This window comes from Recurvomyces mirabilis (genome assembly GCF_035927965.1).
Source record: "Recurvomyces mirabilis strain CCFEE 5264 chromosome Unknown scaffold_1, whole genome shotgun sequence".
NCBI classification, from domain to species: Eukaryota; Fungi; Ascomycota; class Dothideomycetes; order Mycosphaerellales; family Teratosphaeriaceae; genus Recurvomyces; species Recurvomyces mirabilis.
The window spans coordinates 362,459-382,216 of NW_027041935.1; the positions used below are offsets into that span (position 1 = coordinate 362,459).

A 19,758-nucleotide genomic window follows, 5' to 3' on the forward strand; every position below is an offset into this window, starting at 1 on the left:
TGGCGAGAAATTTTGGAGGCGTCGAGCGAACACTCGAGCCTCCCTAAGAGAGATCCGGAATTTGGGTTTTTCCAACCGGATTAGGCTCAATACTACTTGGGGATCGAGATTGAAGACGTCAACATGCCCACACGTCTCTTTGCTGTATATTGCTTTCCTGTTCTGGCGCGCGATCAAGAGAATGTATCATCAAGGTCTCACTAGCATGAACGAAGGATCCGCAGTAAGCACTTCTGCGAGTCAGCGCAAATAAGCCCTGGTGAACGCGAATACCAACATTGAGGCAGAGGTACGTTACGCAGCCGGCAGCGAACAACGGTGTTGGTGTCACAGATATACAAGAGCAAGCACCAGCGACCATCGAGTCTCATCTTCAGCATAGCACATATCCGCACTATTTCCAAATAATCATGTTCCTGTCGAGTTGGGCCAGCTACCTAGATATCAAGAATGGTTCTCGGATTAGCGATCTTTCTGCACTCGATCCTTTCGCAGTCTTCAGCTTCATAATCCTCTGTCTGCTGGTCTTCCTTGCAATCTTTCTCCTGGCGTTCACATCTCGACTTTCAGCAGCAGAGTACTGGATCAGTACCTCCGTCCGTCAGGCACCGAACAGCTACATGCTAGCATATAGAAGACATCGGCTGTCATTATACTCGGCCAATTCGACAAGCCTACGCAGTCGGCGTGACAGTTCGTCGCAATTGTCGGCCCATCACCAAGATGCGAGACCATCCACTGCAACGCCACCCGCGTCTCAAGACGACCACGAGCCGCGCCATGAGCCAACGCTCACCTTTAGCCCGCAAGAGCCAAGCTCATCTTTCTTAGGAGGCTATAATAGCATTCATGGATATCTAGACGAGGAAGATCTCTTCTTGCCTCACCAGCCTCAAAACGTTGAGCGAAGATGGCATCCACCCTTCTCGTGGACTCCAGCTACCATAAAAGTACAGGCGGCGGAGTTGGTATGATTTAAGAGGGTTTCGAACAGCGCGCTTTTGATGGAGTGGTCGTTCAACGGTCCAGGCACATTCGACGATACGCCAGATAGTACTCTGGCATGATCAAGAGCCGTCTTCCGCAATCACTCCGGCTAGTCGTACCAACGCCCTGACTTCACTACGGTCTCCTCGTTCAGTCTCCGATATCCCGACATGCACCAGTATATAAGTCTTCCTCCAAGTTCCGCCTTCGCCACTTATCCTCAGCTATTGTTGCGGTGATCGAGTACGCTGTGTGTTGGATATAGCCAGCTGGCATCTCCTCTTGCTCGACGATTGTCGCCGTCGATGTCGCATGACACTTTTCGACGTCTGACGACGAGACGCTTCGCCGCTGGATGAAGAACAGACGGCCGAGCCTGGACATGAAAGTGATTGGTTGCTTGAGTTCCTGGTCTTTACTGACGTGCACTCCGGCAATGTCAAATAGCCTTGGCCGCTCCTTGCTATATTTGTGGCCCGTCACTTCGACAAGACGACCTAGAACAGCAAATTCCAGCTTAAGCTTGATGCTGTACATGAATGCCTTTGTGGCTTGTTTGGTGGCGTGCTTGCACCTTGTCAGCATTGTATGAACGTTGCAGACAAGCCATGTTGCACATACCAACGCTGCATATTCCTCCACTAGGATGAGAACGTTGAGCGCTTCTATGATTACATTAATCGCGATCAACTGCCACATTAGCAGCCAACTCTGTTTCTTGTTTCTTAGCGAAGATGTCTGCCGAGATATACTCAGAGCACGCCAGATGTAGATGAGTGATAGGAGTCCTTCCTGGATGCAGAAACTGGTCCGCTGTATCTTGTGCTGCACATTGTACGCATGTATCCAGCTAGCGCTTGGAGAAGCATAGTATGCGCCGAAGGTCAGAACTGTACAACAAAGTCAGCAGGGTGACATGGCCTAAGTATGCGTTATGGTCGCATACTGATTGTACCAGAATGATGCACAACCGCGTCGAAGATGATCATCCACTTCAATGTCCGCAGCAGGTTATCGTACCCTTGACCCATCACCAGACTGAGACGGGAGTACAGAACAAGACTCTGCCCAGTAATCATAGCAGGCCATCCGAGCACTCTGATAGTAAGCCCAGTGAGTTGCGCTGCGAACTGGAAATACTCAATCATGAACCCAGTAGTATACACGAGTACATCATACGTCGCAGCGCACAAGCTCCAGAAGTATAAGCCATTGAAGCGCCTGAAGGTGGTCAGGATCAACAAGATGAGTTCCAGAGCGTTGTAGACAGCTAAAGCAGCCGAGATCGTGATGGTGACTGAGGTAGCAGTGTATTGGCCATCGAAGAGGTCGGCGGCGTGCTGTAGCTCATGAATGAGGCCATCATTGACCATTGTGATGGGGCGTCGATGCCAGGGTGACAGTCGTGCGCCGCTCCGAGGTTCATCAGGAAAAGGGCGAATGGTGCTTCATGGATAACAGCGATGATTAAGGACAGTCATCCTGCTACATGAGCTTATAGCTAAGGGTTTGATAGCCTGCGTTTGCGTTCCAGACATCATGACTGGTGCGCCCAGCTCGTGACCAAGTGTCAAGCTATGTGCTCTGGCTTACATGCAGGATGCAGCCGTAAGCAGCTGGCAGTGCCGTCCTTTGTGTCGCGAATGCTGAACATGGGAGAGCGAGCGTACCACATGCATCAGCAAGCTGTCTACTTCAGACTATGGTGAGAAGTCAGCCATAGCTACTATATTCCAGTGGTATGGCCGACAAGGAAAAGACCACTCAAGGTCGCTCGAATCGAAGTTTGATCAGCCGCAAGCTGGTTGGGCGCAGCAGCGTCCCCACTCCACTCAGGCGTACCATGTCTTTCCTAGTCAGGGCACTGGTATAAGATTGTCATTGCGAGTGCTATTTCTAGCCCGATCTAGATTGCAGCCTCATGGTCGGCACCCCAATGAACCCAATCAAGCATCTGCCATTCAAATCTTGTACATAAATCAAGGCCTAACGTACGTGTAAGCAGCGCTCCAGGCGCATAGCGGTACCCAACTTTCATTTCTTAAGCAGTCAGCATACAAGCACCGCGCTGCCACGTGGGCCTGCGCCGTGTCAGTCATCTAGATCAGTCACGACTAGCTAGAAGCGCTGCGACCTCATCCAGCTCTTTGGATATCTCAGGGCGACCTATATAGTCCCTGGTCAATTTCTCCAATGGCTCGATGATCTTGGGATCCGCCATGTTGAACTTCTTGTCACCAGTCGGCACGTTGAACCTGAAGTAGCGAATATCGTTGTTCTGATCTCCACGTTCCTTCATTCGCTCAGTCAACCTCCAAAAGTCACGATGCTTGGCCTCTGTGTTGGCCATGTAGGATTGCGAGAACGTTGTCATGATTCCGAAGATCCGGAACAAGAAGTGAGGCTTAGCCGGTACAGCCCAACCACATCCCAGACTAAGGACGACTGAGACAGGTGGTGGCGGTGATTTGACGTCGACGAGATCATAGCGCGCGCCCCATAACTGCTCGATAGGATTATTGTTCAGGACTCCACCGTCCCAGAAGTTGACTGTATCACCTCCAGGTGAAGGTATCCACCGCTCTTCTGGCAGATATACAGGCGCTGCTGACGTAGCTCTCGCAGCGGTGACGATAGGAATGTTGTTCATAGGAGTGTCATCGCCCCCACCAGTACTGGCCTGCTTGACGACACTGGAGTATGGTACAGCGTCACTGGGTTGAATGTACGAGCGCATCAACACGCACTCCCCTTTGTCCTTGAGCGTTGCACACATGAACCTGCAATATGTCAGGATGACTCGTGTGGTAGTATGACACGATGGCTTACATCATTCCACTCTCGGGGTGGACTAGGTAGTCCTGGTCTGGGTCACCAGCTCTAGAGTACTTTCCAACAACTTCGCGGATCGCGTCCTCGAGTGGCTTGGCTGCGAATTCGGCGCTTTTGAACATGATGTTGAGCATGAGCCCCAGCTTGCCAAAGATCTTGCCAAGCATTTCCGAATTCATGAACCGTGGCGCAAATATATGCTTAGCGAGCGAGTGGTAGCAGTCTCGGCAAGACGGGACATTCATCCTGAGTCGGAACAACATCAGGCATATCAGTCCGCCGGTACTGGTTCCGGCGGCGAGGTCGAAATAATCGACTGGTTTCCGATCAGCTTGCGAAGTGCTGATGCTGTTTTGGAGCTCGATGCGCTTGACTCGGGTCATGATCTCGTCCAGTATGAGAGCCGAGCTTACGCCCTTGACGCCACCGCCGTCTAGAGCAAGCAGACGGGCGCCATGCTTCCGGAGCTGTGGTAGTGGAGGGCCATGAGGGGTGTGTGTGCCCTGCTTGGAAGCTGTGATTGACGAAATTGTGCTCATGGTAGCGAAGATCGGAGGGCGAGCGTGTGTGACAGGAAGCAGTCGAGAGAGCATGCTTACCTATCAGTGCTAGGGGTTGGCACATATAAGTATGGCCACGCTCACACAACACGACACGCCGATCTGCTGAGTGCAATTGTTCAGTAAGCTAGCCCCAAGCCACAAAGTACCTCTCAGGAGACGGGTCGGCCACCAAGTGAGAAGCGAGGCCTTTCGATGGTGAGAGCAAGATCACGCGATACGTCTATTGGTCCAAACGTCAGGCTGGACCAGTAGATATGGTGTAGACAAAGGAAGCTTGTATCGGCTATTCCATCGTTGAGCTGCGTGTCCTCGCAAGGCAACCAGGCAGTCGGGCGGCCTCACTGGGGCTGAGTTAAAGCTGCGCGTCCAGTAACACGTGTGAATCGCTCGAGCATGGTGCAGTCACAATGCCATTCTCGCGAACCGGTGAGCATTTAAGACAGCGTTCGCATGACAGCGGTAGGACCGGATCGGTGGTTCAGCTCATGCTGGCGCAGCACGGCAGCTGACGGGTTTGTAGTAGAAGAAGCGGCCGAAGGAGCTTTCGCTTATCAAGGCTGCAGCTCGCTTGTGGAAGTTGTATTGGTGGTGCGGTGACAGGCCGTACTTGCTTTACGCTAGCGGCTGTGTGCTCGGGATCGGGCGGCTCACCCGCTAGCTCGAATTGATGTAGTGTCGAGTGGTGGACTTCCAAAACATACACTGTACTGTAGCTCATCAAGAATTATGCTCAGCCGGCGAGCAACATTCTTGCGGCACGGTACACAGCTATCCAAGCAGCTCGTACGCCACTCTGGAACCGAAGCTACGACCGCAGCTTCAGTTTCTCGCATAGCCCGGATCGAGTCCCGGTTACCACGCTTTCTGAGGCACTTCACCACCCCATTACGCAATGCACCGGTCTCGCATATCAGTGCCTTCCTGGTCTTACATGAGCTGACTGCAATTCTGCCACTCTTTGGTCTGGCGGCCATCTTCCATTACACTAACTGGTTGCCACCGTATATCAGCGAAGGCAAATGGGTCTCCCAAGGCATCGAGAAGTTCGGACGCTACTTGCGCAAGAAAGGCTGGATCAGCACGGAGGAGGAAGCTGGTGCCAGTGGAAAGTGGTGGGGCAGAAGTGAAGGTGGCGTGAGGATTGTGGTGGAGTTGGCCACTGCTTATGCTATCACGAAAGCTCTTTTGCCCTTGAGGTTGATCCTGAGTATGTGGGGTACGCCATGGTTTGCGAAGTGGACTGTACTTCCATTCACCGCAGCAGTCCAACGAGTATGGCAAAGTCGAACTGTTGGAACGGCTGCTCGATCACCTGCAGCTGGGACTGGCGCTGTTGGAGCCGGAGTCTTGCCGAAAGAAATCAGCTCAAGGACGAAGTGAAAGTATCGCTGGAAGTCGTACATTGATGAGCTTCTGAAATACCAATTCCATCTTTCATTAGCCACCACGAGGCTCCGATTACACCTGTGGTAAACCTGACTCCAGTCGCCTCCGGCATCAAAACAGCATATCGCCAGCCGCAGCATCTATCCATAGCTCGCGAGCACTATGATAACTCTAGACCTGCGGCTTCGCTTGCTTGCTTTGCTACCTGAACTTTGCATTCACACCTACGAAGCGGTGATTGACAGAAGTTCAGCTTTTCGAGCTCATTCCATTTGGCAGTCTTCGAACACGTACAAGAACACTATCGCTCTCCTACAGACAGAAGAACTTCCACGTATCTGCTAGATTTCGCGGCAGTACGAAGTACGATATTCCTTGCTTGTAGCTTGAATCCATTGCCAATGCAGAGGTACTCCAGGGCGTGCAATGCTACCTCTCGGGACAACAAAGTTGTTATCTGTAACTGCACTTCGATCGGTTATCTAAGATCTTTTATGGTTATTGAACTACTTCGCTGCCGCTCGAACAATGTATGGGTTCCAAACTGCCCGAGGTGGAGAGAGAATGAAGCGGTCGGGGTGCCATTAAGATGCATTAACAGGAAGCGCGGTTCCCTTCAGCTTGACTTCACTCGTGGAGATCAGCAGCGGTATCAAGGAACCAGTAAGACTGGCTGGAGCGGAGAAATGGTCGTCCGTGGCTGGTAATCCTATCGATGAATGCTAGCTGGCCGTAAGCAAAGCTCAACAATACTTTTACATCTCCCGCTCCAAGTCTGCTCCCACCCCCTGACTGCTACTCTCAGCATCAGTTCAAGGCCCACTTAGGAGCGACGTGTCCAGCAAACCCTCAACCTCCCGTCTATCCAACCGACGACGCAACCCCGCCCTGCTGAGACGTTCCAGGCTCCGTCTAATCACAACCCACATCGCCGTCCATATCTCAGCAAACTCGTCCTCCAAAGTCTCTGCAGCGCCGCCGCGGCCTCGTTGCGGTGAGACTGTCAGGTAAAGACAATCGCAATCCAAGCCGGCGACATAGAGTAGAGCACCATGGGCGTTCCACGACACATGAAAAATACGAACCATCAATGCGATGGTCTCAAGGTATCTCAGTCGCCTAGAGCGCGAGATCCTGATGCTCTGGAAAGATTGCAGACCTTCGGCAAGCATCTGGCCCTCGGAGATACATGCCAGATCGGATGCCCCCTGTCCTTGCACGTCGCACTTGGATCGTACTCGAGCGTCATATTCTTTATCAGAGATGCTGTGTTGCGAGACTTGTCTTTGAGCCAGTCCATCGCTGTTGATTTCTGCTTGTCTGAGACTCTCACGGTGAAGGAGTTCAGGCTGTAGAACATGGCGTAGGTTTCCTCACGGATCTGCCTGCAGGTCGCAAAAAGACTGGGCATTTTGGTTTCCAGGTCGTGTGACACAACGATGTTTTCGTGGGATACGAGGGTGTGAGTATAGATGGCGTTGCGTAGCTCCGGGCAAAGGTCGAGCAACCTGCTGTTCAACTGGTCGATGGCCATAGTGTGTAGTGCGTAGTAAACATGAGTGATATCTAAGTGGGTGGTTCAGTCGAGTTCCGTGCAGGTCGAGCAGAAAACAAGAATATGATATGCTTCTAATTGCTCTTCTCTGTTCATCTGCACTTGCCACCCTCGATGTGTTAAGTCATAATGGTCGCGTCTTTCGAGGAAGGCGGTATCTGCAGCATCTGATCCGCCACAATTCTTCCACACAGTACGGGTGGACATTCCGAATACTGGACGCCTGACGGCCTAGGCGGAATTCGTTGTGCCAAAGTGATCATAATCGTATCTAGATACACTCTATCTCATTCAGCCGCTATATACATAATCTCATCTATCTCATCACCTCTGCCTGTCCTCCCCATCAACATCCCCTTACAAGCAAGCAAAACCCCTAATAAGTATCCCCCTCCCAAAAATTCCCCACCGCCTCCAAATCATCCACATTCAACAAATCCACCCCAGCATCCCACAAAATCCTCCAAATCGCATTCCGCGTCGATACCGGCCAACCAGGCTGATCCCAATACCTCACCGCGATCCCCTTACTATGCGCAACCGCCACCTGACTGGCCAACAGAGCAGATTGCGTAGCATTAAACGTCTCGTTCTTGACGTTGCCAAACTGGACGGCGAAATCCGTGCTGGCGATGGGGCTGACGGAGGCGGTGATGTTGGAGAAAGTGGTGTTCAAGGTGGGGATGGGAGCATCGTAGAAGTAGTCGCGGGGGTGTGTGGCGTTACCTACGCCTTGGACTTGGTCGAGGGGTGTGTTGCCGGTTCCGATCACGGTTACAGGGCCGGGTGTCACGGCCGTGCCGTTGAAGGTGGTGAGGTAGCCTGCGCTGCGGAGGGGTTGGAGGGCTCTGACTACATACGGCCAGGTCTGCTCGCCGGGGGTCTTGACGTCGACGAAGAGGTAGAGGGTTTGGCCTGAGGCGGTATCGTAGACGCCGTTCTTGGTTGGGCCAGAGGTAAGGAAACTGGAATTGGGGTTTTGAGCGCGAAGGGTGGCGAGGATGGGTTGGATATAGAGGGCGTCGAAGGTCCGGGCGTTGGTTAGCGCGCTAGTCTCGTGGCCGATGTGCAGGGTGTCATTGTAGAGCCAGACGTCGGCTTCGACGCTCACGGCGCCGACGGAGAGGGCGGAGTAGAAGGGGAGGGGGCGCCAGTAGTCGTTGTGGCTGTGGAGGGCCTTGGGTACGATTCCTTGGGTTAGATCGGTAGGGTAGGTGTAGAGGGGGCCTTGTTGGGCTTTGGCAAGAATGGCCTGGAGAGGTTGGGAGAGAGGAATATCGGACTGGGCATATGCAGCTGTGGCCGCAAAAGCGACGGTGAGGATAGATGAGAGCATGGTGAGAATGCTGTGAAATCGATACCCTGTACACATAAAATGGGTATGTCGTACCCTTCTTATACCGTCTGGTCCGCCTACCTGACTACTGCGTGCTCGACGTCAAGGATGCCGAAGTTGAAGGCCCGTCGAAAACCATGATGACGCTGGAAGTCCCCGCGCTCCAATGGCAGCGAGCACGTGGCTCACAAGTGCTCATTGGTTTTTCGCATCCTTCGTATTCCACTCTACTCCAAGATAATTATTATATTATCCCAGACAACGGAGACGAGTCGAGAGTGCAGTAGTCCTAGGTAGACTCGTCACGGGAAACTGTGCTATCGTGCTTGGACGGTCGGAAACGAAAATCAACGGAGACGGTGGCCTGAGCAAGGCAGGTGACGAGCATACCAATTCTAAGCACCACACCCCAAATCTCACTACCAAAGCGGGCACACATTAGTATTTCCAGGCTGCTCCCGTAGAACCGCATCGCGAATACGAAACGCGCAGAAGCAGCTCACTGGCCACGAAAAACATCACCAGGCTTCAGTAAGGAAGCTCGAGTTGCACGGCATATCACCACCCACATCAAAGATCCAGGACAAGAAAACTCGGTTGCCTAGCGAAGACCCGACTCAATAGATTAGTGCATTGGTCTTGTGCCCAATATCATTGAAGCCATAAGGATGAATATAAAGCAAACCTCCTCCTGCTCCTCCTCACAGCCTCGCATCCCCTTCTCTACTCTCAATCCCCCCTACCATTCCTCTCAAAGCACAACCAAAGATGTCTCCCCTCCTCATCCTCCTAGCCCTCCTCCTCCTCCCCGCCATCCTCCTCCTAACAACCTACCTCCTCACCCCCAGACTCCAACAAAACGAACCCCCTCACCTCCCCTCCTCCTTCTCATTAATCGGCCACCTCCTCGCCTTCTTCCGTCACGGAGCCAACTATCTCACGGACCTAGACACGCGGCACAACTCACCCGGGATCTACACCCTTCCCCTCCTCCCCTGGACCAACAAAACCAACCTCTACATCATCAACTCCGCCTCCTGGGCCGTGGCGATGCAGAAACATCACCGGCAGACGCTCTCCTTCAATATCTTTGCTTCACAAGCTATGAGCCTCCTCTTCGGCCTAGACGAAACGAGTATGACGATTGTGAAGAATGATCCCGACGCCGAGGGCAATATCTTGGTAGATCAACACGACCTCCTGTTTTCCGCTTTCACGGACCCAAGTATCGAGGAGATCAACACATCCTTCCTCACAGCCTTCACAGCACACATCAACATCTTAGCCACCGCAGACAAAGCATCGGAGAAGATCAACCTCTGGCACTGGCTCCGCACCCACTTCTCCCTCGCCTCTACAACCGCCATCTTCGGCCCCGCCAACCCCCTTACAATCAACCCCAGCCTAGCCGAAGACGTCTGGATTGTAGACGACAGTCTGGATAAACTCCTCACCACCCCGTTTCCAAAATTCCTCCTCCCCGAATTCTGGCAGGCGCGGCAGCGGTTATGGGAGGCGTTTGAATCGTATACCGTGCAACACCACGACGAGCAAGGTTCACGGATAGTGCAGTTGTACATCCAGAGTGCCAAGGACCATGGCCTCAGCACGGCGATGGCGGGACGACAGAGTCTTGGGTTGCTGTTCGCCGCCTTGATCAACACCGGGCCCGTGGCGTTTTGGACACTAAGCTATATCCTCTCCGACCCCACTCTCCTCTCCGATATCCGGGTGGAAGTCGAGCGGTGCATCACAACGGACCCCTCGACCAACACACACACTCTAAGTATCTCAGCCTTGAGAGCAAAGGCTCCACTCCTCTGGTCTTGTATGCGCGAGACGATGCGGATAGCTGCTACAATGAACATAAACCGCTACATCACCCAGGACACCGAGATCGTCAATCATACTACGGGAGAGTCTTTCGTCTTGAGGAAAGGAGGTGTGGTGACTGTAGCGGCTAATGTGCTGCATTTCCGTCCCGAGATTTGGGGCCAGGATGTCGCTGAGTTTCGTCCAAGGAGGTTCTTGTCACAGCATGGTGGTGGTGTGAAAGTCGATGGGGTTGCGGGCGGTGAGTTCGAGGGGAAGGGGAAGGTGCTGCATGATCCCGCTGCGACGTTTCGCGATGGGAATGGGAAATTGCATCCGGGGGCGTTTAGGACGTTTGGGGGTGGTAAGCACCTCTCCCCTTCCCCTTTCCCTTCCATCCCCACTCCCCAGGGCCCCCTGCTGATCTCTTCGCACTATCTCCACAGGTAACAACATCTGTCCCGGCCGCCACCTCGCCGCCAACGAGATCCTCGCCATCATCGGCCTCTTCGTCGCGGGGTTCGAAGTGAGTATGGTGGATGGGAGTCCGTATGTCGGGCCTCCGTATGAGAAGATGAAGGTGATTGCGGGCGTGCATAAACCCGCGCATGATGTTGAGGTTTGCGTGAGGAGGCGGGAAGGGTGTGAGGGGGTGAGGTGGGGGTGTGTGATGTAGATGTACCATGTAGATGGAGTGGAGGAGGAGGAGGAGTGGTTAGTTATGATATACAATGCGGAAATGTGTCTAGAATCGCCGCTGCTCCCCTTTCGCTATGCAGTGCTTAATCATACACACCCAAACGCTGTGCTCCTCGCCTGAGAGCATGTGTAACATACAATACAAGCCAAGCATCTCGATCCTCGGGCACAATGATAAGCTACCCCTTCTTCTCCTTCTCAGCAAAATCCGACGCCTGCATATTCCGCGTCATACTCGGCAACCGCACCACCAACCCATCCAACTCCTTCCTCATGGAGACCTGACACCCCAAGCGACTCGTCTCCGTCAGTCCAAAGGCAAGATCCAACATGTCATTCTCATCATCACTGGGTTCCTCCATCTTGTCGTACATCTCCTCCCCTTCCACAATAACATGGCAGGTCGAGCAGGCGCAGGAGCCGCCACAGGCGCCTTCCATTTCCAGGTCGTGGGCTTGGGCTATGTCGAGGAGGTTGTTGCCGTCTGCTACGGTGAGGGTGGTGGGACGCAGGTCCTTGTCTATGAAGGTTATGCTGCGTTCGTTTCCTGGCGTTGGGGGAATGAGGTCGTTGTGTAGTCTTATTGAGCTGGTGGTGAAGTTTCTATTTCGGGGTGGAAAGCGAGGCTTTGGAGGGAGTAGTCGAGATGTGGGAGTGCTGTAGTGTCGTTTATATCGAGTGGTGGTGGTGTCGAGGATTCGGGATGAGGGTGTTCGGGATGCGCTTCGCCATGCTGTTGATGCTGAGGTCGCCCATTGTATGCATTGTCTTTGCGACATAGTATGTGTAGATACTCACTACCTCCTCCGATGTAGCTGGCGTCGATGTGGTGGTTGCGCGTGGTTCCTAAATAAATTCATGTGATGGCGAAAGTCATGTTCACTGCCATGTGCGATGACGGAGTCGCGGAGATGAAGCTCGAGCCTCATCAGTATTATACAGCAAGTGAGCATGTGGACTATACGACTATACGACTATACGACTATACCATCACTCGGCACTCATCGACCAGATCATTCTACCAAGCAGGGTGTATTAGTATGGACAAACCCACCTTCCCAGCCAGCGCCTCACGAGAGCCCAATCCTCTCCGACCATACAGCGCCTACTACCGCGAACCCACCATCGGCCTTCACCCCTCCGCCTCCCCCTCCCAACCCATCCACGCCGCAGCCCGATCAGGACTCAAACCCCCCTCATCCTCCCTCGGCAGCACAGCCCGAGATCTCCTCCCCGAAATCGACCTTGACCTCAAATCCTCCGCAGGCGAAGCATGGCAAAACACCCGCAGCCTCTTCGACACCCTCCTCTACCGCTACACCAGCATCCTACTCGCCCAACCGTTTGATGTCGCCAAGACAATACTGCAAGTTTCATTACCACCGGGGAGTTCAGAAGCAACACCCCAACGCACACGGCTAGATCCGCGAAGACGAGCCGATAACATACGAAACACCAGCAAAGGCCGAAGTAGAACCTACCCAGACGAAGACGAAGAAGACGAGAGCGAAACCGGCAACGAGACCTCCGAAAGCGACAACGAGATCCCCGACTACTTCACCTCCGGCACAGTCCCACCCCGTTCCCGCTCTCCCCGAAAACGAAGAAGAACACCACCAAGCGAAGAAGCAGAAGGCCTCTCCCCAACCACCACCCCCGGCAACCGCCACGGCGAAGAGCCCTCCTACCACCTCAACCTCAAACGCCCCAACAGCCTCACCCACGTTCTCTCAACCCTCTACACCACCTCGGGCGCCGTGGGCCTCTGGCGCGGAACAAACACCACATTCCTCTACTCCGCCCTCCTCCGCACCACCGACTCCTTCCTGCGAAGTCTCCTTCTCGCCCTCCTAGGTCTGCCCGAGATCACCGGCCCGGAGCAGAACGGACTAGCGCCCGCTCTAGGTGTGACGGGGGCGCTGGGATTAAGCGGCCTCGACCTCCACGACTCCCCCAATCCGCTTGGGAGTCTGATCGTAGTCGCACTCTCAAGCTGCATAACAGGCCTGCTCCTCGCACCCCTCGACCTCGTCCGCACCCGACTGATCATCACCCCAACCTCCACAGCACCCCGCGGCCTCCTCGCCAACCTCCGGCACCTCCCCTCCCTGCTCCCGCCCCGCAAACTCTGGCTCCCCATCACCCTCTCCCAAACCCTGCCTTCAATTTTCTCAGCCAGCACCCCTTTACTCCTCCGAACCAAATTCAAAGTCTCACCAGAAACCACTCCGAACGTGTGGACGCTAGCCTCCCTAACAACCACGACCCTCGACCTCTTCCTCCGCCTCCCGCTCGAAACCCTGGTCCGTCGAGCCCAGATCTCCTGTCTCAAATCCTCCGAGCCGGATTTACTGACCATTGTTCCCGTGGCCGAGTATTCAGGGGTCATGGGAACGGTGTACAATATCTTGTACCTCGAAGGGGAAACACGGACGAAGGATGCAAGGACGGGGATGGTGAGGGTGAGGAGGGGCCAAGGGGTTAGTGGGTTGGTTAGGGGTTGGAGGGTGGGGTTTTGGGGGTTGGTTGGGGTTTGGGGTGCGGGGGCGTTGGGGGCAGGGGAGGCGAGGGGAAGGGGGGAGTTCTAGGAGTGCTTCTACAGACTTGTTTCACGATACTTGCTTGGTCTTGTATGGTGTTTTTTTGAGGGAAGCGTGGCGTTTCGGGGCGGTGGGAGCGTGCATATATGTATGGCTGCATGGCTAGTTTTGTCTCAACTCTACAAGTTCTTCGATGTTGGCATGTGCAGTGCATCATTATAAGATGCAAGTCTGCGTCTATTGTCATCAGACATGATCAGTTGTGAAGCGAGTCAGCGTTTGAGTCAACATGGCGACAGTCGCTGTAAATGGTATAAGATGGATTCATTGTGCTCAACGACAGACACGTAGGCTAGAGTTGAAACGATCTCACGCTCCACTCAAAGCACCACCATGTCCAAAAGCCCTACGCCTTACGTAAGACCTCTCTCACACGCCCACATACACTCAATCGAACCCGCTCTAGTTCTCGTGCAAAAGCTTAGTATACCCCTCTCCCTTCTCCGGCTTGTCCCCCTCGGCCTTAACATGCCCAAGCCCCTCCTTCGCATAAGCCGCCGCATAAGGGTTCAAACGAAGCAACACCTGCTTATTCTTCAGCGGGTTCTTCTTCTGCACGACACTGCGCTTGGTGATGGCGCCGCCCTTGACGGGACGAAGCACACTCTGCACCTCGGAGCTGTTGATCAGGGCTGCGAGGTCGGGCTGCGCCATCACGTTGGATGGCAGGAGGAAGTCGCGTTTCAGTTCGCTTGGGGTCGTGGTGCTGCCGTAGATGGTATCGAGGGCTTGGAAAGCGGACGAGGTCCAGATCACGAAGCGGCCGAGGTGTCCACCTGGTGCGAGCTGGAGGAGGTTGAGGGCGTAGACTGTGCAGGTCTCGACGCCGGGGATGTTGCGGAAGGCCTTGGTGAAGTCCTTGCCGTCCTTCTCTGGCTCGTAGACGACCAAGGGTCCACGACGCTGCTGGTGGCGACGGTTGCGGAGTTTACCCTTGCCGGCGCGGAGTTTGCGGCTGTTCTTCACCTTCTCCAATTCTGGGCCGGCGCCCACGGCTTCGAGGATCTTGACGGCTTGGCTGGTCTTCTTGATGGCGCCGTCGGCGAAGGCGGTGCTGGAGACGACGAGCGGGACCTCGGGGATGGTGTTGACATGGTGGCCGCGGGCGAGGAGGAGGGCGGCGGACGAGGAGGCGGCGATGGCGGAGGCGGTGGCGAAGCGCTTCTGGCCCAGGTTGACCTTTTGCTGCCACTTGCGCCAGACTTTGGTGGGGGCGAACATGCGACCGCTGCGGCACATGTTGCCGAAGGCGGCCTGGCCGGCGCGGTGAGTACCTCCACCAGAGACACGGGGGATACGGGCGACAGCGCGGCCTAGACATCACAATCAGTATGCCGTTTTGCCAATGCCTTTGATTCTGTGTGCCACATACCAGTACCCCACGACTCAGCACTGGTCTGATGTCCCGCCTTCTCGCTCACGGCATATGGCTGCCTCTTGTTCTTGGCCATACCGGTGTGCACAGCCCTGCCATTGTGTTAGTATATACATCTATGCCAATTCCTTCTTCTTGCATGTTCTGATTCGTACTGGACAATGTCTGGGCGGATGGGTGCCTTGAAGACATTGGGGAGGGGGTGGCTCTCGGAGCCAGCAGCCCCATCGGCGCCGTGGATTGTGACGGTTGGACGCGACATCGTGGCAGGTGGTGTGATGTGTTGCTACCGGGTTAGTAGTCGACCTGTATCGTCGCAGCTCAAACTTCGACATGTCGTTTTCGTGACAATGTGCGTCGCCAAGACTTGGGGGAAGCGGCAGATCGGAGAAACTATCCTGCCGGCGAGGTTCAAGCTTCGGCTTCACATGCCAATCACTTTAACTGTCCATCACTCTTGCTACTGGAAACACTTCTTCTGAGCACGCTTCGAGCGTTGCTACAACATCAACAACATGGCATCACCTCCGTATGGCGGCGCAACCTCACCGCCAGCAGCCTCACCTCTCGCCTTACCACGACAACGACCAGCCTTGGCACTCCCCGGTGCACCACTATCACGAAAACCCAGCATAGTAAGCGCAGCATCCTCCGCGCATCCACTGCGACAAACCTCCTTCCCGCCTGCCGACAGTCTCGAAGCTCAGCACATGCTTGCCGAAGACAACCACCTTGCACAATACTCTCCCAGCGCCGACGGCAGTCTGGACGATTTCAGCGACGACAATGAGATCAGGAGTGCTATCAGTGGACCGACTGGAGGTGTAGAGAATGGAGCAGGGCTGAAACGGAAACGGAAAGGCGAAAAGCGACCCATTGGCCGGCCTCCGAAGAAGCCTAGGGGAAATGTGGTGAATGGCGAGGAGGGCCGCTCGCAGAAGAGAGGAGGAATAGCAGGCGCGAACTCCATGGACAGAGGCGGCGACGACGCCGATGCCGAAGGCGACGACGCAGACGAAGACGACGAAGCAGACCAAGCTGGCGCAGGAGGCGGCCGCGTCCCCCTCTACGAAGGCGGCCAAATGACGCGCGAAGAAATGACCACCGAGCACAAGCGCAAAAACGCCTTCTACGAAACCATGAGTAACGCGCACAAGGAGCGTTTCGATTCCTGGAATAAAGCCAAGTTGAGAACGGGGGATGTGAGGCGATTGGTGAATCAGACGTTGAGTCAGAGCGTGCCGCAGAATGTGGTTTTGGCTGTGAGCGCGTATGTGAAGTTGTTTGCGGGGAGTTTAATTGAGGAGGCGAGGGAGGTGCAGGCGGAGTGGACGGCGGTGGAGGGGAGGTGTGCGGATGGGAGTGCGAATCGGGCGGGGAGGAGGCTGGAGAGGAGTCGGGTTAAGGTTGAGATTGAGGAGGAGGCGGGTGATGTGATCAAGGTCAATGGCGAGATGGATGGTGTTGTTAAGAACGAGCCGACATCTCCCGCTGCTCAGCAGATCACGGCTCCAGCTGTCAACGGCACGACGGACACGAAAGCGAGCGTCAAGGGGGAAGCGGACGACGATGATCCGCCGCCTCTAGCCGCTGGTGGTGCTGGAGGCCTGGGCCTGGAGATCGAGGAACATAATCGTGGTCCGCTTTTGCCTGATCATTTGCGTGAGGCGCTACGACGGTATAAGAAACGGAGGGCGGGTGGGCCAGTGGGTTTCACGGGGTTGAGCTTGGAGGGGGCGCAGAATACTGCTCCCCGGATGGGTGGGCGGAGGTTGTTTAGGTGATGAGGTCTGTTTTGCATGGGCGTTATGGATGGGGATTAGCGATGGTGTTGGTTGGAATTAGGCTGAACAACGAAGGAGCGCAATCTTACTTCGCTTATGCCTAGTCACTTGCGTAAAGTTCTGCCAACGTGTCAGAAGTGGAGGGTTGGTAGGTCGACAGACTCCAGAGGTCTGAGTCTGAGTCTGAGTCTGAAGGAGCGAAGGCGAGCGGAGGCTGCTCATGTGGATACCTCATCTTGCATGACCGTCATCATGAACTTTAGCGATTGCGTTGGTGGTTTTGTGCATTCTTCAAGGCGAGTGAATTGTTCGAATTTCTGGCAAGGTGTAACGTTCAAGGCCCACTCAGGTCTCGGTGTCCTCACCGGCGCCTGCCTTGCTCGACCTCACTCGGGCCTGTTGGATTTGGGCAGATTTCGATGTCTGCAACGGTCAGTTAGCACTTTCTGGTGTGTGAAGAGGTCCGATTTCTTATCTGAAGGTCCTGCAACATTTCTTACCCCATTGCTACGGTGACACTTATCCCTTTCACATCCTCAGGATTCGTGCGGGTCACGGTAGATAGACATGGCCGTGACCATGAAGGAAGCAGGAGCCGGTTCAGATACTGCGCCAGATACCAGCCTTACCGGATCATTCCTCATGGCGGCTGCCGAAATGACTCAACCCGAGGTGGTGAGCTCGAGGCTCTTGCGATTACCTGCCGCGCTATTGGTGCGCATAGCGGGACACGCAGAAGATTGTAGCCTTCCCTCGATGCGACTCGTCAGCCGCAGGATAACCGAGACCACGTGGAAGGCATATCTCGAAGCGTTCTTCATTACGCGGGCCCATCTGACGACCACGTATGGTCTACGAGTCCTGGCCGACGTCAGTCGGACCGAGGTCTTCGCTAGGAAGATCAAGTCGATCTCACTGCTCGACAAGATCATATATCGTTACACTCTCTATCTTTCCGACGATACAGTACGCAGGGGCTATACGCTTCAGCAGCACGACATCAAGCAACGTGTATGGGCTGGCTCTGACGCCACTACATTGACCCAGATCTTCTCTAATCTGGCAAGGCTTGGATTGTCGCCTCGGGTAGAAATCTATCCATGGCGCAAGCGTCGACATAAGATCGTTCACGGAGAGCGGCAGTTGGATCGCAAGCTTGGGCTTGATCAGGATCATATAGTGTTTTGCGATAATCAATGCGACCGCGCTATCGCACAGGTACTTGTGGCCATGGCTGTGTCGGGCTTCAAGGCCGCGGCCCTGGATCTCTGCACCTTCCATCGCGATGCCTGGGTGGGCGGACTGGCCTTCAACTTGCCGCTCGACCTTTTCGAGGCGCCTAATGAGCCTTTCCGCTTGCTCACATCTCTCGGCATTGGCTTTGGCGAAGCACTACCCACCTTGGCACCAGGTGATCTATATGCGGCCTCTCGAGTCTTCAGCTCCCCACATGCTCTAGAGAAGTTGAGTGCCAAAGGCGCGTGTGCTGTCAATGGGAGTGAGTGCCGTGAGATGCAAGCTCTCATGAGCATGATCCAAACCACCAAGCTAAAATCGCTCGGCCTGTTCAACATCTCGGGTACGGCACTCTCCTTCATCGACGGTCTCGCGCGCTCAAGAGCTACGCTGCGATCTCTGGCAATCGCACTCGCCACGATCCCGACCGACAATTGCTGGACCCCGGTGCTGAAGTTCTTAGCGTTCGTGTTGAGTATCGATCGAGTGCTGGTGTCAGGATTGTACCGGAGCGATAGATCGAGGCTGCTGAAAGGACGCACTCACAGACAGGCTGCGGCTTGGCGCGATGTTGCAGGCGTCAAGGACTGGCTGATAGAGAATGAGGAGACGGTGTACGATCTAGTATAGACACGCACTGCCTGACCATCCATCCAAACTCCGGGGGTGATGATGGCCCTTAGTACGGACTCTACGGAGACAGCGACTGGGTTGTGGACACGGGCCATCAATAATCATGTTGAGTCGCGTAACCACAGTGTTTAGCATCAACAATTTGAATAGGAGCAATGCAAGCACGATTTCAATCAAGACGTGGCATTGGATGATCGAGTACCGCTGTGGCTGCATTCTTCGCCGTGCTACATATCAAACGCCTTGTGTAGTATTTTGGAAGTCGGTGGGTGTGCAGCACATTGCCTTGGCCAAGTCCTTTTCTAGCATGACACAGCGGTGATGGTCGGATTTCGAGTCACGTCGGCATGTTACACGTCTCTTTGAGAACCAAAACTCCTTGCAGCTCTCAAGCCGACTGTACACGAGCCTTCCGAGCATCCATCAGCCAGCAATAAAAAGCTGCCGTGCTTGCACGAGCGGAAATCCAGGTACTCTACACTCGCAAGCTAAAATCAGAAAGCCTTAACCTACAGATACAGTCTCGGTAGCTACATATACATCACCACTAAAAGCACATTATATGCTAGGCTTGGGTTGGATCATCCGCCGCTCTGTTCATGCACCGGCAGGGACAAACGAGTACGTCAAGACAAGGCCTACGAGCGCATAGGAATGTTGTCGCATCTCTTCCAGGATCCTAAGGGTCAAGCCTTACGTCGCTTAAAAGTTCTGGGTAGTCATATCTCTGGCTCCGCCAACAGTGCACACTACGGTACCCATACGATTCATTGACAAGGTCTGAGATCCCAGAATCGGAGAACTTGGACAACATTACTAGAGTGGACTCTAGGGAACTTGCAACTGGATGAAATTTGCCTGGGAGGTCTGTATCGAATAGACATTGGTGAGCAGCTGTTGCAAGACGGGAGCGGAGCTTCGCTATGTAACTCTTTGTCGCGCGCACAGGTGGCTCTAGGT

The 19,758-nt window shown here is 54.4% G+C and overlaps 10 protein-coding genes across 10 annotated transcripts; 5 read left to right on the top strand and 5 right to left on the bottom strand.

Moving 5' to 3' along the window:
• Positions 1-1,137: 1,137 nt before the first annotated feature.
• On the bottom strand, positions 1,138-2,360 carry LTS14_000166 (uncharacterized protein; the record flags this gene model as incomplete). Its single annotated transcript, XM_064832880.1, has 3 exons — positions 1,138-1,554; positions 1,609-1,877; positions 1,934-2,360. The coding sequence occupies 3 exons, from the start codon at positions 2,358-2,360 to the stop codon at positions 1,138-1,140; spliced, it is 1,113 nt and encodes a 370-aa protein (XP_064699149.1).
• Positions 2,361-3,091: 731 nt separating this feature from the next.
• Positions 3,092-4,358, bottom strand: LTS14_000167 (uncharacterized protein; the record flags this gene model as incomplete). The annotated part of the gene is made up of 2 exons (XM_064832881.1): positions 3,092-3,767; positions 3,817-4,358. The coding sequence occupies 2 exons, from the start codon at positions 4,356-4,358 to the stop codon at positions 3,092-3,094; spliced, it is 1,218 nt and encodes a 405-aa protein (XP_064699150.1).
• Positions 4,359-5,108: 750 nt separating this feature from the next.
• Positions 5,109-5,762, top strand: LTS14_000168 (uncharacterized protein; the record flags this gene model as incomplete). The annotated part of the gene is made up of 1 exon (XM_064832882.1): positions 5,109-5,762. The coding sequence occupies one exon, from the start codon at positions 5,109-5,111 to the stop codon at positions 5,760-5,762; it is 654 nt and encodes a 217-aa protein (XP_064699151.1).
• A 1,117-nt stretch (positions 5,763-6,879) lies between these two features.
• Positions 6,880-7,302, bottom strand: LTS14_000169 (uncharacterized protein; the record flags this gene model as incomplete). Its single annotated transcript, XM_064832883.1, has 1 exon — positions 6,880-7,302. One exon carries the CDS (start codon positions 7,300-7,302, stop codon positions 6,880-6,882), a length of 423 nt encoding a protein of 140 aa, XP_064699152.1.
• Positions 7,303-7,699: 397 nt separating this feature from the next.
• LTS14_000170 (uncharacterized protein) lies at positions 7,700-8,659 on the bottom strand (the record flags this gene model as incomplete). Its single annotated transcript, XM_064832884.1, has 1 exon — positions 7,700-8,659. One exon carries the CDS (start codon positions 8,657-8,659, stop codon positions 7,700-7,702), a length of 960 nt encoding a protein of 319 aa, XP_064699153.1.
• A 768-nt stretch (positions 8,660-9,427) lies between these two features.
• On the top strand, positions 9,428-11,748 carry LTS14_000171 (uncharacterized protein; the record flags this gene model as incomplete). The annotated part of the gene is made up of 3 exons (XM_064832885.1): positions 9,428-10,835; positions 10,918-11,123; positions 11,251-11,748. The coding sequence occupies 3 exons, from the start codon at positions 9,428-9,430 to the stop codon at positions 11,746-11,748; spliced, it is 2,112 nt and encodes a 703-aa protein (XP_064699154.1).
• A 462-nt stretch (positions 11,749-12,210) lies between these two features.
• Positions 12,211-13,758, top strand: LTS14_000172 (uncharacterized protein; the record flags this gene model as incomplete). Its single annotated transcript, XM_064832886.1, has 1 exon — positions 12,211-13,758. The coding sequence occupies one exon, from the start codon at positions 12,211-12,213 to the stop codon at positions 13,756-13,758; it is 1,548 nt and encodes a 515-aa protein (XP_064699155.1).
• A 414-nt stretch (positions 13,759-14,172) lies between these two features.
• Positions 14,173-15,407, bottom strand: RPL4B (60S ribosomal protein L4B; the record flags this gene model as incomplete). The annotated part of the gene is made up of 3 exons (XM_064832887.1): positions 14,173-15,083; positions 15,143-15,237; positions 15,301-15,407. 3 exons carry the CDS (start codon positions 15,405-15,407, stop codon positions 14,173-14,175), a joined length of 1,113 nt encoding a protein of 370 aa, XP_064699156.1.
• A 253-nt stretch (positions 15,408-15,660) lies between these two features.
• Positions 15,661-16,929, top strand: LTS14_000174 (uncharacterized protein; the record flags this gene model as incomplete). Its single annotated transcript, XM_064832888.1, has 1 exon — positions 15,661-16,929. One exon carries the CDS (start codon positions 15,661-15,663, stop codon positions 16,927-16,929), a length of 1,269 nt encoding a protein of 422 aa, XP_064699157.1.
• A 567-nt stretch (positions 16,930-17,496) lies between these two features.
• On the top strand, positions 17,497-18,795 carry LTS14_000175 (uncharacterized protein; the record flags this gene model as incomplete). Its single annotated transcript, XM_064832889.1, has 1 exon — positions 17,497-18,795. One exon carries the CDS (start codon positions 17,497-17,499, stop codon positions 18,793-18,795), a length of 1,299 nt encoding a protein of 432 aa, XP_064699158.1.
• Positions 18,796-19,758: the final 963 nt, after the last annotated feature.